At 31.6% G+C, this 17,659-nt stretch overlaps 1 protein-coding gene across 1 annotated transcript in view; it reads right to left on the bottom strand.

The window, feature by feature from the left end:
- Window positions 1–2,144: 2,144 nt before the first annotated feature.
- The window catches only part of LOC106714461 (cardioacceleratory peptide receptor-like), a 38,002-nt gene continuing 22,487 nt past the window's right edge, over window positions 2,145–17,659 (bottom strand). Inside the window, exons 3-11 of the mRNA XM_045678278.1 lie at window positions 16,305–16,440; window positions 10,665–10,768; window positions 9,021–9,114; window positions 6,970–7,065; window positions 6,514–6,717; window positions 6,113–6,214; window positions 3,159–3,339; window positions 2,692–2,836; window positions 2,145–2,329 (exon numbers count right to left, since the gene is read on the bottom strand). Of these exons, the coding sequence (XP_045534234.1) occupies window positions 2,237–2,329; window positions 2,692–2,836; window positions 3,159–3,339; window positions 6,113–6,214; window positions 6,514–6,717; window positions 6,970–7,065; window positions 9,021–9,114; window positions 10,665–10,768; window positions 16,305–16,440 (1,155 nt within the window). The 3' untranslated portion in view covers window positions 2,145–2,236. The remainder of the gene's footprint in view (window positions 2,330–2,691; window positions 2,837–3,158; window positions 3,340–6,112; window positions 6,215–6,513; window positions 6,718–6,969; window positions 7,066–9,020; window positions 9,115–10,664; window positions 10,769–16,304; window positions 16,441–17,659) is intronic.

Here is a 17,659-nt window from a genome sequence, read left to right as displayed (position 1 = left end):
AGAATATTTGAAAAGTTTAAGACCGTAGCAGCTGCCGTTTGGAAATTTGGAATTTGTTATTTTACTGAAAATATTTCATATTTATGACAAATACTTAACTTTGAAATTATTTCGATTATATTTTACACTTTGTAAACTTGTTAATGACTGGCGGACACTGACGATCTTCCAATACTAATGCAATATTAAATTCGTTTAAACATAGTATTTGCAGTGGTTTTAATATTTGCCTAGTCAAATTACAAACGAGTGTATATGTACATATAGATCTGTAAATCATCATTTATCTGCCAACTTCTAACGGACTACGGGACGGCATAATTTCTTCCACACGCCATCTCTTAGTAAAATAGGAAAATAACAACCTACAAAAATGCGACGAGGCGACGTAACTTACCCATCTCTCAAAACTTCACATAGAGGGCAGTACTCAATATATTCAGTTAAGGAATTGATTGTTGGAACTATATCCGATATTTTGGAAGCACTGTTTAATGAATCGATAATAGACAAATTATCTTTATAGATTTACATAGTTGACAGTGTGTCAACTAACAGTGAATGTGAAACTAAACATTGTTTTTGAGACTGTGAGAAGGGATTACAATTAGTTGTTATACAAGTGTTTTGACAATGGAAACATAGAGTAATATTGCAACGAACGCAACAAATGTCATCGTTGCAAACTCATTTAAGTTTTAATAACCTATGTACATTACTTCGTCTGCTTTTTACCAATTATTCATCCTGTATGTTGAATATCAATATAGAAAAAAAAAACTATTTAAAAATTAATCATTTCCAAACTCGATTACTGTTCCCGTCAATTACTATCTGCTCTTTTATAATAGTACTTATTTTGTATACAATAAAACACAAAATGACATAAAATAGTTATAATTCCTATATTTTTATTATAATCTCCAAATACATAACTACATTTTTACAGTACAAAAATACTCAAAGTCTAAATATAAAATACAATCGATGTAAGTACGAATTTACATTTAAACTTATACATTTTTCATAAACATAAAGCTCAAATTATTATATTAAATAATTGAAAATGCATTAAATAAAACTAATTTTTAAAATTAGTCTTTGGTATTGAATACACATTTATTTATTCTATAATTAATAATTTTAAAGAAACTTTTTTTTACTTAAACTAAATTTGTTCTAAACATTCGGTAGAATAAGTCCTTTTTATTTTATTTTAATTTTAATAAATCACCTATATGTACTAAAAAGAATTTTAAATAACAATAACATTACGTATCCCACGATTCTGTTATTTTTTTTTAAACAAACAAAGAGCGTCCGTGGTCGGAGGTTAAGCACTTGACTTGCAGGTCTTGGGTTCGAATCCCGTCATGTACCAATGCGTTTTCGATTCTCGATTTACATATGTACTTATCTCCGGTTCTCTATTTTTTCTCCGACTTTGAGTCTAAATATTAATACTTTTAAATATTAATTTAAATATATTGTATAAATCATATAAGGGCACAAAGCACAAGCATAACAATATTTCCTTAACATTTGAATTAAATAAAATCATTGAAATAAGAAGTATTAAAAAAAATACGTAATAAACGTAACATGAGACTTAATTTTACTTCTAAAAACATTATTCCTTTTTATTTTTTAAAGTGAAGTAAATAGGCTTACTCTATGTTAACATTAGAAAAGATTTACACATTTTTACACGAATATTCTTGATATTTCTGAAATACTTTTTAAAATAACAATTTTGACCAATCTGTTTAGTTGCCATTATATACAAACATTATACAAAGACTCAAGTATAATATTAAAAGCTATTAGTAGAGTTACCAAAACTTAGTGTTTTCGTCTCTCTTATTTTTTTTTATCTTAAACTCTAACTGTCTCACTACTTATATGTATTTAGCTGTCCGAATGAAGTTAGTTTAATATTTAAGTTCAAACTTAAATTAAAAAACAAACAATTTTTGTGTGAAACGTAAACGACAAATAATACAAATTATAATAAATAAATTAATAAAAGGGCTCGTAATATTATAATACTACCGACGGTATCTTATTACAATAAATACCAATACATAATAATAAAAGTTAGATTACTTATATAGTACACATTTAAATACAATTTTTAAATACGTCAGTTATATTCAGCCCATGTCGTTCCCGTCCCGTCTCGTGCGTGTGGTTATAGCATAACGTCAACATCGGGTACAGAAGCGGGCGTCCTCTGTCAGTCTCTGGATGAAATAACAACCAGGAGTTGGCTACGACGGTTGTCAGGCTGCGATCTTGATATGCTGCTACTACGAGTTCGATTTAGGACCTGTAAAAAAATTCCCCAGGTAAAAAAATGTACTTCCAGTTTTACAATTTTACATTAATTTAACAAGATTATCAGCTAACATAGCTTATTAGCATATAACTTTCGGCATACGGTGTTATTGTTGTCTTAGTGTCAGTGTAAAGTTAGAAGACTATTCCTTAAATCGTGCTTCAAATGTCTGGAGAGTTGGTATACTCATACATTTATTTTTCATCATAAAGGAGGCGAGAGTAACAAAAAGACAAAAACGACAAACTTTGCAAAATGTAAAGTAGGGGTAAAGGGGTAAATGGTTACGGAAGAGAAGTGCGTACTATACCATCCTATATAGATCGGAAAAAATTAGGTGGAGGTATAGTTACCGTTGCTACTGAGTGTGATCGACGTGCATGCGTAGAGCTGAGCAGATCAGAGTTGGCGGTAGAGTCGGAGCGGGAGCGCTGCGTGCCGCGCGCATGGCGCTTGAGTGACCTTCCGCACCACAGCCAGCGGTATGGCGGGACTCGTCTGTATTTTAAATTTTACAACTTACAATAAATAAATAGAAAATTCATTTAAATTTGTAAATAATTATTTTATGGTCATATGATTCATTCTAATTAAAGAAAAGGCTTTTAAGAAAAATATTAATAAATTAATGCGAAAATACATTTAATTCAGCAATAAATTAAATAAAAGCTGTAAAACCAGTTGAGTTTGTTTCATAACAAAAAATATTTAATTCAATTAATGTACCAATGTACTTTAGTTTCACACCAAACTAAAATCAAGAAATCTGTAATCATTCACATCATCAGCTTGTAAAATACACTCGTAAACATTTGATTACCTCAGACTGGCGTAAATATGCGGCGAAAACATGCAACATATCAAGGGGTTTGCCGCAGAATTTAGCGGAGCCAGACTTTGGATGAGTGTGGCTATCGCCAGATTGGTTTGCGTAGGCGGGATGTGGTTGTAAACTTGTAGCAGATCGAACACGATGTACGGTGACCAACACAACACGAATACTGAGGATATAAAAATCAATAACAGCTCAAGATAGTTCTATATATTCCAAGGTATATTACTTTACATCCAATTTCCACTATGAGACCAGCCGTGACACTGGCCATGCGTGGTACATATTTTACTGGCACGACCGCAATTCAAAAAGAGACCTCACGCGGCAAGAGTCACGCAGAACTTATAAACAATCTGCGTGTAACAGTTTTTACTGTACGTGGCATACCAAAATATACATAAATTAAGTCCACAAGAAAAAATTATGAGGAACTAGGATGATTTCTTGGAAATCATTACCGCAAGTTATTGTGATTTGTGCGCCATGTAGTTAATTTGTTCGATAGCAGTTTACTTAATAGTTTTCTTACGCTTATTTGTATTTTTTTTCAGGTTCATAATAATTTACATGCAACGAATATTTATCTTATAATATAAACAAAATAAACATTTTAGTGTATTATGTAATAAGCGCAACGTCTTCCGAAAGAACATCAAAGTTGATAAATCTTTCAATGAGCTCAAAAGAAATTAAAAGATCTAAAATAAAATTCGCTTTGAAAGTGACAAATGGAAAGGAAAGAAAACATCATAAAAAGTTTACGATTTGTTGAAGAAATAAAACTAAAAAAATTTAAATATAAATTAAGTAAGAGTAGACGGAAAAGACCATGTTCTCCTAAAAATTATTTGATCTTGGAAAAAAGGTCAAATAAAAAAGAAAATTCATAATTTAACAGACACGTTTAATGGCCATATGTCTTATGCAACAGAGGTCGTAAACTCGTTTCCTGTTAGAACAGAACAGACAAATTATTTTTTTTACAGTCAAACGTATTTCATAGTTTATTTATGTTTTGAAATCCAGACTGATTTTATATTTTTAACACATTTATTAACACTACGTAATCACAACTGTATAAATATAAACCAACAAACGAAAATAAGCTAGAAATCTTATTAACTAACACTTTCTACTGATGCTTATTACGACTACATTTTTCGATTTTTTACACTTCTGTTTGATGTTCTTTTTTTGACTTGATGATATTCCTTTAAAGTTATAAAAAAAGATGTACGACATAATTGTAGATCTCAAGAAGTACTACGAAAAAGTCGGAGTTGGCATTGTATAGCTTATTTTCTTTAAAAAGAGCATTTAATAATAATTGCCCGTAATTTGTGGTGCCAATTTATCAGTTTCAGTATTTATTATAAACTAGCTCTTACCCGCGACTCTGTCCGCGCGGAATAAAAAATAGAAAACGGGGTAAAAATTATCCTATGTCCGTTTCCTGGTTTTAAGCTACCTGCCCACCAATCTTCAGTCAAATCGATTCAGCCGTTCTTGAGTTATAAATGGTGTAACTAACACAACTTTCTTTTATATATTAGGTCCTTACATATGAAATTGGCGTTTTGTATGGGAGGAACAAAAAGTCGAATATTTTTTAATATAATATATTTAAATAATCAAAGTATGAACCATTATTTTCTATGCACTTTTGCCATCTCATAGGTAGTTCATTGATCCCTTTACTAAAAAAACCAGTCGGACGGGAATCAATAAAATCTTTGAAGGCGATTTGGACTGCCCCATCGGAGTTGAATTTTTTCCCTTGCAAGAAGTTATCCAAATTTCGAAAAAAATGGTAATCTGTTGGAGCAAGGTCCGGGGAGTACGGAGGATGTCTTAGACTTTCCAATTGAAGCTCTTCTAATTTAGTAGCCGTCTGTTGCGCAGTGTGTGGTCTAGCGTTGTCGTGAAGCAGCAGTGGCGTGGAGCGATTGACCAGCCTGGGTTGTTTAGCCGCTAGCTTTTCCATCATGGTTTGCAATAGCTGACAATAGACATCAGCCGTAATAGTCTGGCCAGATTTGAGAAAACTGTAATGAACAATACCGGCACTAGTCCACCAAACGCTTACAAGTAACTTTTTTGGGGTTAATTTTCGCTTGGGGCAGGATTTGGCTGGCTGGCCAGAATCCAACCATTGCGCTGAACGCTTCCGATTATCGTAAAGAACCCATTTTTCATCACAGGTAATGATTCGGTTTAAAATACCTTCATTATTGTGCCGGTTTAGTAATGTAACGCAACAGTCGACGCGCGTTTGCCGGTTTGCTTCAGTCAATTCGTGAGGTACCCACCTTTCAAGCTTTTTAATCTTCCCAATTTGCTTCAAGTGAATTAAAACAGTTTTATCACTAACATCGCAACCTGCAGCTAACTCGGACGTGGTTTGCGATGGATCCGCTTCCACAATAGCCTTCAACTCTTCATTATCAACTTGAGTCTCAGGCCGTCCACGGGGCTTGTTCTGCAGATCGAAATTTCCAGAACGAAAACGTTGGAACCAAAAACGAACTGTGTTTTCTTTTGCAACACGACCGCCATACACATCATTCACCCTTCGAGTCGTTTCCGCAGCACTAGTGCCATGGCGGAACTCGTACTCGTAAATAATGCGATATTTTAAGTTTTCCATTTTGTAAAATGAGTGACGCAAACAGAAAAAAACAGAAGAAAAAAAAACAAATGAATGACGGTCATCGAACCACAAATACATGAGTCTATAGCTGTACAAATTTGAATTTGGAATTCCTTACCAAAGAGGAGAAATTCGTGATTAAAGTGGCCAGTACGAAAAACGCCAATTTCATATGTAAGGACCTAATATATAGATAAATAGATAAGTTCGTTATCAGAACAATTTACTGTAGATTAAAATTGCCATATTCAGTATCAATGTCTTAGCCAAATCAATTAATGGGACTCACCAAATACAATAACGAAAGTCATTTTGACACTTTTAATCTTCGCTCGCGGTATTAGACCTCTGGAACTGGCGCGTCTTGAATCTGGATCGCATTCTACTTGACCTGGAAGTAAAAATAAAAAAAAATAAAACAGTGTTAATTTACGATGTTTTTTTTTTTCAGAAAATAAATATCACACAATTTATATCAATAACAAATAACTTGCTATTTCTGCCATTTGTCCTCCATCTTGTTATTTTTCTGTCTAGACACTAGTTTAATAACTTGAAATAGATATTTTGTGAGTTCATTTTTACAACTAAATCCAGAAGTTTTCATTGATGTTCAATCTTTCACATAGTAATTATGTTTATACATTATATTTTAGATTTTTACATCTAGAATTCTTAAAGAAGTCTCACCGTTCCTCATAGTCTTAGTCCTTCGGGAGTTGATAGGTGGGCTCATAACTACGGCCTTGCTCTTGGTCCAAATAGTCAACACTATGACCGCATAGCAAGCTGCTATAGCCAAAGCTGGTAGAACAAATATCATCACCGACACCATAGACATCCATATCTGCCATCTTCGAGGAGTTCCCAAATCTATCCAGCATTGTAACTGGCCTGGGAGACGGAAAATTACAAATTAATAAAAAAAAAATCAGACCTTTACTAAAATGTTTGAACTATAAAAATGTTGACCAGTTTTAAAAGACCTGGTTTTAGTTAGGTAGCAAAAAAAAAAACATAATTAAAATGTATTGAATGATCCCCGAATTGACCTGCTGGTCTATATTGTTCCTTGAAATAATAAACGAACGATGGGTTGTTACAGTAAAAAATGAAATAATGCTATAATAAAAAAAACGTATGTACCTTGAACTTCTTTAACCTCGTACAAAATCAAAAGTGGAATTGAGAAAATGATGCTTATAAGCCAGGCTGATACTATTAGACCTCTAGCGCGGTTCCCTGTAATTAAATAAATAATTAGTTCGGTTGTGTTAATTAAAACTTGTTTAATCAAAAACAAATTCAAATTCGAAGAATTTGTGAATCGAGGAATATATTCTGAAAGACTAACTGAGACGAAACAGTTTACCCAAAAAGATATTACGTGGAAATAATTATAGCGGAACAGTTTTGTATCCGCTGAACTATGTATATCTATACGGAAGTTTAGATGAAAGAGTCAACACACGTCTGATATTAATTAATATTAACATAGCATTTGTAAACAAACGGTATTGTCTCTAATAAAGTTTCCACAACATAAAATTTCATGGCTGACTGAATCCCTATTTTAAGCACATGCTTTATCGGCATACCATAAATAATTAAATTATTCAAACTTTCGTGAGACATTATCATTAACTAAAATAGGAAACGGCTAAAACACTCATGTACATTTGTCCGGTGTCGGCACCGACTAGTTTCGAGTCCATCGGGGGCCCTTCATCAGGGTGAGTGGGACTGGTATTGTCGCCTGTCACTTCGAAACTAGTCGGTGCCGACACCGGATAAATGTACCATAAATAATATTATTGTCTAAATAGACTAGTAGATAGAGTAAATACTCATAATAGATCATTAAATAAAAAAAAACTTAGTATCACTAATTTAAAAAAATTAAAAACTCTCAAAACTCTCTCACCACGTATTTTTAAATATTCACAGAACTTTGATTTTACTTATTTTTTTTTTTAAATTAAAGTTAGTGTTTCTGGATTAATTTAACATTTTATGTTATCTTTTAAATTCAGAAGACCAAGTACATATCTCGATTGATTGTGTCATAAAAATTACGAGACAATTTTGTTTCTTTGCCAATTAAATTTGCTATAAAGTTTGAATTCCATTTCGTTTATATCTATGCGATTTTGGTACATTTATAATTGACTTTGTCGTAAGCGAAAATAAAAATTTCGAATTTATTTCATTTTCATTGCTAACATCACAAAAGAAAATTAAAATTAACTAGCGGTCGGTCGCAACTTCGTCAGGGCAGAATAAAAAAAGATACGTACAATATGCCTGCATGCATTAAAAACACTACTGTTATCTTAATTTCTTACACTTATAAGCAAGGTCTTCAAAATAATGTTTAATCTTAAAAAAATATCGTTTAATTCTTATAAAATTTCACAGGAAAACATCATGTTGCTTTTAAAAATGTGCCATTTCTGTTTTTAATTTTTTTTTAAGGTTGTTAAGATAAATGATAATAAACATTAAGTTGTGACAACATACTTAACTTACATTTAAACATAAAAGTGCTTTGAGAAATATTACGAGTATAACTGTAACATTTTGGAACGAAGTTCCTTATCGCGCGTTGTGAAATGGGGCTAGACGGAAAAAAATCTTACGAAAAGTTGTCACGACACTTTTTGCTATAGTAACCATGGCAACGACGTGACAATATATAACGAAAATTCATAGAAATAAAATGTACTTCTTGTGAAGACTTAAGTTTTTTATTCATAGAATAAACATTGGTTCCTTCACTAATTAATCGAAAGGAACTTCGTTCCATCCGGGTGTCCCTTGGCACCTCTCAAGTTATTTTTATTTAACATTTTTAGTTATTTATAGTGGAAATGACTTAAACTATAGTTTCCATCGTTTCTATATGATTTACTTTTCATTGTATTTTAAACTAGCTATCCTAGGAAATAAAATTGGGTCCGAGTGTTTGTCTTCCTGTTGCTAGGCCGAGCGCACTGCCGAGCTCTCGACAATATGTTTACAAATACTGAGCGCTCAGCTGAAGTAGGCTCGCCACTCTAATCGGTAGATGTAATTAGCCTATTATAAAGCAAGCTTTTTCCTTTTAATTTTTTTATAGCTATGGTATTAGCTTTATGCGTCTTTTCACCTGCGTTGAATTAAAAAAAAACTAATACTGAACTATAATGTATACTTACAGCTTCCAGAAAAGTTCATAGGATTAGTAATTGCGTCACAACGATCTATACTCAATGCCACGAGAACGTATGTAGACGCATACATAACCACCGCCTGTAACAAAAATAAAATTTTCTGATATTAACAAATTGTAGTTGTTTCTCAGAACATTATAATTTAAATGTAACACTAATAAAATTGTCATTTAGTGAGACATCGATCTCAAATATGATTGATTGAAATAACTTTTATAATCGCAAAGTTATAGAATCAAGAACCAGAGATTTGCAGTCCGTTTCTTCAACGCTTCCACGATTTCCGACGTTAAACTTTTGATAAGTATTTTCCAATATCAGCATTTACTTGTCCATTAATCTCTTTTCCTAGATTTTATACCGACAGCTGTTTTATAAGAAGGTCCCAAATTACAACAGTATGAATTAACCGTCCCAGGTTTGGATCCCGCATCATGTATTTAATTTAACTTAAAATTTTAGTCCTCTTTCCTTTTTCTTATAAGGAAAAGATGGGTAGGGTAAGTGTATATGATGGAGGTATAGGAAAAGGAAATATATTCTCTTTCTGGGCGTCTCCTCCTCCGTCGATTAAAGGCAATGCATCTCCAATTGCGAATATCTATGGATCGCTTCTCTATTTCGGTCAATTCAAGTTGCCACTTGCTCGTTTGCCATGTATTGATATAAAAAAAACAAACAACCTTTGTTATATTTCAATTCACAGTCAGTCAGTCAGTTTCATGCTCATTCCACAACATGTCTAGTTTGTCTATCAAAATGTTTATAATAATCATGGAATGCATGACATGTCCATCTCAGATTATTTCTTTTAAACACAGATTTAGATATAGAACAAAATATAGTCTTAGAAATTCTCCGCACTTATACTTGGAAGCAATAAAATGCAAATCGTTTGAGACAATTTCACGCCTTCAGCAACAATTCAGTAATGGTTTACGTAATTACACTGTACCGTATTTTAGATTTATTTTTTACAACACATTTTAAGTACATTTTAAATCTTCTTCATCATCAGTCTATATCGGTGTACATAGACCTTCCACAGTTTAGAAAATATTCTCTATACTAAAATAAAATTCAATGTACTTTTGTATGTATCAATTACGTTCATGATGATGAAGCTTTAATAGAATAATAGTGCTCTGATAATGCCTGCCATAGACTGTTTCTAACACATAAATGAATACTGTATGCTTTCTATTCAGACATATTTAAATTAGTAATCTTATAGCGTGATGTTTTAGATTAATTTTTTCGAGGAGATTAATAATTTTCTTTAGTTTCTAAATTAACGTTATAAGGAAACGTGACTAATTGGAATTCACCCTCCGACTTATTACGATGGAATCTCTTTCATTTCACGTTTGTGGTTTTCCGTCGGAACTTGTTTGCAGATTGATTTCGGTAACTTCACTTTATATAACTATAGTTACTTTACATAACAAGTGAGCAGTTCCATCTAATTATTTCATTACTGTACATTGATCTAGAAAGGGATTTTGATACTCACAACATAATTATTATTATAATTATTATTATACACCTTAATTTAAAAAAAAAAATTTACAGTTAGAATTTTAGAAATATACCTATATAAAAAAGAATAATTTTTTAAAATGAACTTACCTGAAGGAACTTTACTATTTTACACATAAACTCGCCAGCATACCAAGTGATTGTTATCTTCTGAATTATATCAACAAATACGTAAATCAATCCAACGAAGAGATCTGCAACAAATTGAATTATCATGTAAATTATAAGATTATAAATAAAAACACAATTTTATATTGTCTGTGGGCACTCAAGTGATATCATAAAAACTAGCGGTCAAAAACGTCAGACTACTTATATATATATATGCCCGCACATATCATCAACCTTCCAGTTAAAGTCCCGTCAAAATCGTCCCACCTGTTTCGGAGATTATCCAGGACAAATGTGGCTTCGGGACAGAAACACAAAAATTTTAAAAATTGGTTTATAAAAACATTCCGGACACGAAATACGAATTTTTCGATTTTACATACGGAAACTCCAATTTTATTAACTAAATAAATATATGTTTATAACGAGTCTATAACCCACTTTGACCCTCAGGAAACTGTCATCAATAACATGATCTATGATTATTACAAACCATGAGCGTTTCCCACAGAAACTCCTTCTCACTATTGTATAATAAATTTTCTTCATTTCCGCTACGCCACCATTACTATTCCAGAGAATGTGTGATATTAGTCTAAATATTGACAGTACTTTTACTAAGTAATTTTTGTAAAATTTGAAACAGTTATTTTACTAAACAGAATTATTTTACTAGAGCGTTGGTGGTTCAGGGGTTGAGCACTTGATTTGTTTAGTCCTGGGTTCGAATCCCGTCATGTACCAATGTTTTTCTATACTCGATTTACATACGTACTATTTATCCGACGTTCTTACGGTGAAGAAAAACATTGTGATGCAACCTGCACATATCTGAGAAGAAATTCAGCGATATGTGCGAAGTCAACCAACCCACACTGGGCCAGCGTGGTTTACTATGACCTAGTCACTCCTAACTTAGGGTAGGCTCCGAGCCCCTCGGTGGGGACGAATAGTGAGCTGATGATGATGATTTTAGTTTTTAGAAATAAATACAAGTTACTTTGTATAATTTATCTTGTAAACAGCTAATATAAATTTCATATAATATAAGCCGTAGTCCAAATAAACTTACGTCTTTCAATTCCTCCAAAGATACAAAAAAAACAGTTTATTTACAATAAAATGTACAATTTTCTCAGGATTTTACATAAATTTATTTAATGTAATCACAGTTAGACTGGCGAAGTATTTTGTAATTATCTTCGCTTAATAGATTTTTTCCCGAGGCTGTAATTTAATTAACTTGGCAAACTTTAATGGACCATTATTTCAATGGTATAATAGAGGTGAATGGTCCTCCATAAATATCTAGCTAACAAGACAGATTCAGATAAAATTAGCACGTTTCAGCCCACGTCTGACATTTTTATGGCGAGAAAACTGCATTATAGCAATAAAAACGACGTTTACGATTGTAAAAAAAAAAACTGTTAAAACTTGTTGCGAATTGCGAGTTATGCGAAAGATAAATTGGATTGATTTAGAATTTATATCTTTTATAATTTAGAAAGCTATCCTTTTATTTTATTGTTTTTATATTGATTCTTCAAACATTTCGATTAATGTGCAGATTTGTTTTTTATTTTCATGCATCGATAAAATGAAAAGCTACAATAAGTTAAGTTTCAAACATTTTAAAGTAATGAATGAATAATAGTTAATAATGTAAAAATTTGGTAATAAAAAAAATAACTGTTAGTCAAAAAGTACTAACTAAAAATCAGGACGGGAGCTACAAATTAATAACAACCATAAAAAACGGCCGTAACGCTTTTTTGTGACAGAGAAATCCAAATATATAAATCTGTACAGAAGTTTCACATCAAAAACTATAAAACATGTTCAAACGTACGTACTACAAGATACAGAATTTGTGTAATTTACGATACACATGAAAACATTGTACAATACAAGTTTATTTACGTATGCGTTATTTTAACAAGGCGTTACTTCATATTCCGACATAAATAAGGTTGTACTGATGGAAAAACGATAGAGGCGATGAAAATCTGTTATCCCACACGCGGATATGTTTAAAATGAGTAAATATACTTTCGTAGAGTATAAAATTTATTTATAATATTTTTTGTTATTATAATAATATTCTGTTGAAAACCTCGTGGTGTTTTCTTGTGCGTTAGCGAAATATATTTAACCAGATGTAACCAGTTATTTCCAAAATATTGTAGAGATTGTTAAGTGAAGACTTACGTATTCATCCTGTTTGGTAGATAAGGAGTTTGCATTCTGCCATAGAGGTGGCATACTGGCCGCAAAGAAACTTTGTCTTTTGATTTAGAAAAAAAATATAATCGTTCGGGAAGTCCAAGGGTTAACAAGTAGTAGTTATTAGAATACGATGAAATTATTAATGTAAATATCATAGAATTTTTTATCTAAAGTGCTACATACAGGTTTCAATTTTTACAGAGATATCAACTTTACTTTCCACGAGTATTCTGTAACTTTTACTGATGTAAATATTATTAACCAATTTTTTAAATTACTGAAAATTAAAAAGTATAGGCTGTATACGTTTTATATAAACATTATACCGAAGTTGACCCGGACTTAATGAGATTTTTGAAATGTTTATCTGGACAACTGGTTTGACATGGGATAATATCACTGGTACGTTAGAATATATTTTTGTTACAAATAATTTAATATTATTTATAGCATATTTTTCTATATTTAATATTTCTCGTATAGAATTACAGTATAATTGTTTCAATTTTAGTAATTCGAACACAAGGCCAAGTAAATCAGTTGTACTATACTCCTTACATCTTCTATTTCCGCATTAAATTTTTCTAATAATAGTAATAAGTAAGAACAATAAAAGCGAAAAACAATAAATCAAATCCGAAACATACAAATCTTTTCCAAAAGATAATAAATTGAATAAAGCGTCGGAAACGATCCGAAAAGCTTTGGAATACCATGAATTTGTTATAGCAAGCTTATCCTCGAGTTCGCGAAATCTCACAAGAAAAACATTTGCTGGACTTCGACCTTACGTTTTACTGTTATCAACTACCCGAATAAATGTTTCTATGCCAGTTAGGAAATAAGCTGTCATGTCATATAAAGTCGTGTAATAAAATTATTCCACAAGAAATATAACCTGCTTAGTTCCAAGAAATCTAACCACATATAAGAAAAGAAAGTTAGAAAATTCGGATTCCTCAATGTTGAATAACAATGAAAGTTTGCATTTGTTTTTTGTACTAGAAATTATTAAGTAGTCCATCAAATCACACAAATCAAAAGGGTTAAAGTAGAGATTGGTACTGAACCCTTTGAAAGTAATGCTGTACCTTTTTCTTCGAAAGATAAGAAACAAAATTACAACAACGATACTTAGTTTTGCAATATCTCTACTAGTATTATAAAGAGGAAAGATTAGATTATTCGTTTGAACCAATTTAAAAAATTCGTTCACAGTTCGAAAAGTACACTAGTGATATAGCCTATATTTATTACGAGATTTTTTAAGTCCGCGTGGACGAAGTTGCAGGCGACTGCTAGTATTCTATAAAAGTTAAAGCTCAATTTTTCAACATATTTAAACTAAGGGTTGAATATAAACTACGTATTTTACCAGTGAATATAAAATTCAGAAAGGTTATTCAAAGAAGTAATTTGAAGTAAGGCAAGCCGTAATGATGTTCTCCGCCTCGCTTCTAGATCATAATAATTTCGTAGAACAATTTTACACATCGTTGCTCTTAGTACGTTCAACTTGGCCTTTATGTCATCTTTTACGAGTATACTTTGTATTTGTTAAGAAAAATACTAAATTTTTGTGGTGATATCAGCTAAATTTTAGTATTTCACTACACATCTTTTAGTACTTTCCTCATACAAGGGAACTCGTAAAGCGGTACGATTTGCATCTTCAGAAAAGCTTAAATTTTATGTACAAGATAGAATTTGAAATACGACAAGAACATACAACAAAGAATGCGGTTTTAATAATGATATCGCTAAAAAACTCACTGGTATTTTTATAATTTTATACCTCTTGTATACTAGTTACGTAATTAAATTACTGGTTTCATTTTTAAGAGAGATTTTTTGATAGCAAGAGGCCTTGTACGAAAATTTGCATAGAGTATTTCAAAACGTCATCAACAAAACTTTTATAAGATCTGTAGTTATACTTTACGCCCGAAAAGGGATTACGCTGTACAAATCTGATACAAATTTTGTTGATGACGTGATGAACACTTTTTCGCATATTTTCGTACTAAGCCCCCAGGGTTCCTATCAAATTTTAGAAAGTCATCGACCTTGGAATGCTAAATGTAGATGATATGATTGATCCAAAACGAAATGGGATATTTAAAACTACTGGAGCATGTATACATCTATTAATTTCAGTAATTATTCTAATATTTTATGTCTAGGTTTTCTTCTTTAATGAATCTGTTCAAGGGATTTTCTTCCTTGTCCGTAATAGTATTAACAAAAAGATAATATATTCAGTAAATATCTTACTGGATATAATAGCGCTGACTAATAGCAATCAGTGAAGAGGCCGTAAATAAATTTCGATAGTCCTCAGTAATTCAATCGTACTCCACTAAATAGCTGAGCCTCTCCATATCAATGACTAAGTAAATGCTTTCTACAAAAATTATACTTAAAATGTATACGTATTTATTCAAACGTTATCCTTGAAAGGTTTATTTACATATAAATATAATAGTAAAAATATTTTAATGCGTTAGAGAAAACAATGAGGTTACTGAACGAATTAGGGACGTAGTCGTATAAATAAGTAATATCACATCACATGATGCCACATCACATTTTGAACCATGCGCTGAAAAGTGTTATTATATCTATTAAAGATGTAACTCTTTTTGTTTATGTTCAGTTTTTTTTGGTGAATATATGACGCAAAATATAAATTGAATATGTAAGAATGAATTCTTTGAATTAAATTCATTATATGAAATAAAAACTTAATTATAGGTATAACATGTTTATATATTTTCCTTGTTCAGAAAGAAAAATATGCGTCATTTTGACTAATCCTTCGGGAGGTCAATCACAAAGAAGTGTAACAATAAAGTTGGTTTTTATTTCCGTACGCGCAGCTCCCGAGGGTCAAGTAAAAATGTTAACGTTGAATGTTCTGTAACAGCTTTGTCACAATCGTAAATCAAGCATTATTTATTTGTGAGACACTTGTGCGGAATAACTGTGTACCTATAAACTACTATATTTCCTACTTATTATTTTTGTATATTATAACTTTAAATTGTTTTTTTTTTTGGAATGAAGTTCCTTATCGCGCGTTGGGAAAGTCGGCTAGACGAAAAAAATTCTTACGAAAAGTTGTCACGACACTTTTTGCTATAGTAAGTATGTTAACGACGAATGAGCGCTACTTCACCATGGCAACGACGTGACAATATATAACGAATTCATAGAAATAAAATGTACTTCTTGTGAAGACTTAAGTTTTTTATTCATAGAATAAACATTGGTTCCTTCACTAATTAATCGAAAGGAACCTCGTTCCATCCGGGTGTCCCTTGACACTTCTCAAGTTTTTTTTTTTATTACAATTTTTATAGAAGTGTTATGACAATTAAATTTACTAACCTGCGACCGCCAATTGCATGATGAAGAAGTTCATCCTGCTTTTCCTCGCGTTGGTGCAGAGCAAGGCAGCTATTACTGAAGAATTTAGCAGCACAATTAGGACAAATAGCACCCACATCACCGTAAATTGTACCGTCTGGAAAAAAACATTCATATATATATTAGCTGAGATAAAAAAATCGATCATGTAACAATTTTGTTTACATATAATGTGTTTTTTTCGTTTATTTCTTTTCATAATTTTTGTTTACAATTGCTTCAAAAGAAGCCGAGCTGATCTGATCGAATCGATCCGAATAGCAAACTAAAACACGATTCTATAGTTTTAATTTGAGGAGCGTCGGAACAAAAACCAATAAATCACATTTTGACTCTTTTTTTTCATGCCAATTGATTGTGAATCATGAAATTGGTCATCTTTTTACACTTTTCCAAAAAAAACAATGTGATAAATCGGTTTTTGTTCCGACGCTCTTCATTTATAAGACTATCTAAACAAAAAAAATTCTCTCTATCTCTATCAGTCTGAATTTTTATACAAATATTTATCCATAAATCACCGTTTATCTTCTTTTTTCTATTTATTCCCTATCAACGATATCTACAATTCTCAAATATAATCAAATAACTACTTAAGTTATTATTGAACAATTAAATATGAATTGATATTTAATTAGTACTTAATCAAAATTTCTATTACACTATGGTAATATAACGAATACAGTTAACTCGAATTGCGTCGCAAATAATTGAAGCTTTCCAACATGTGGCTTAGAATTGTCGGTTGTTCGCGCAACTGTCGATACGCTCTAAATATATGGCGGTCGCATTGACTGTAGAAAAACGGACTAGGCAAGGAGCTGTAGTACTAAATAAATTCTGCCATTTTACGTGGGGTTGAGGTAAGTTGAAAATCACAAATGTGCATCATGCTTACACTTCATAAAATTGAAACGTCATTATTTAAACATACTGACTTAAAAATTTACACACACAAAACAAGTAATTTTAAAACTTATTGTTCGTTTTCGTTTTTATATATAAAATGGTAAAGCGCGCTTTACAGGTCCTGCCTCTAAAAAGTCAAATAGCGGTCGCGTTGTTTGAATTCGAGTCATGAACAAAATTATATCGGATATTTATTTTGCTATTCAAGAAATTTTCACCCTAGTGGTTTGATATTATTTGCTTTTCTACGATATGTATTTACGAATGCCTAGATAACATAAAATACATTTTTAAAATATTATTGTGGTGGTTAAATGTCTTAACAATTAAGTAATTACAGAAGTTATGAAACGAAAATATGACGTCAAATGAAATGTTATTTCGACTATAGCCAAGCCCTTGAAACA

Source organism: Papilio machaon, chromosome 6 (assembly GCF_912999745.1).
Source record: "Papilio machaon chromosome 6, ilPapMach1.1, whole genome shotgun sequence".
Taxonomy (NCBI): Eukaryota; Metazoa; Arthropoda; class Insecta; order Lepidoptera; family Papilionidae; genus Papilio; species Papilio machaon.
The sequence above is the reverse complement of the archived record's forward strand: the minus strand, read 5'-3'. Positions and strand labels throughout refer to the sequence as shown.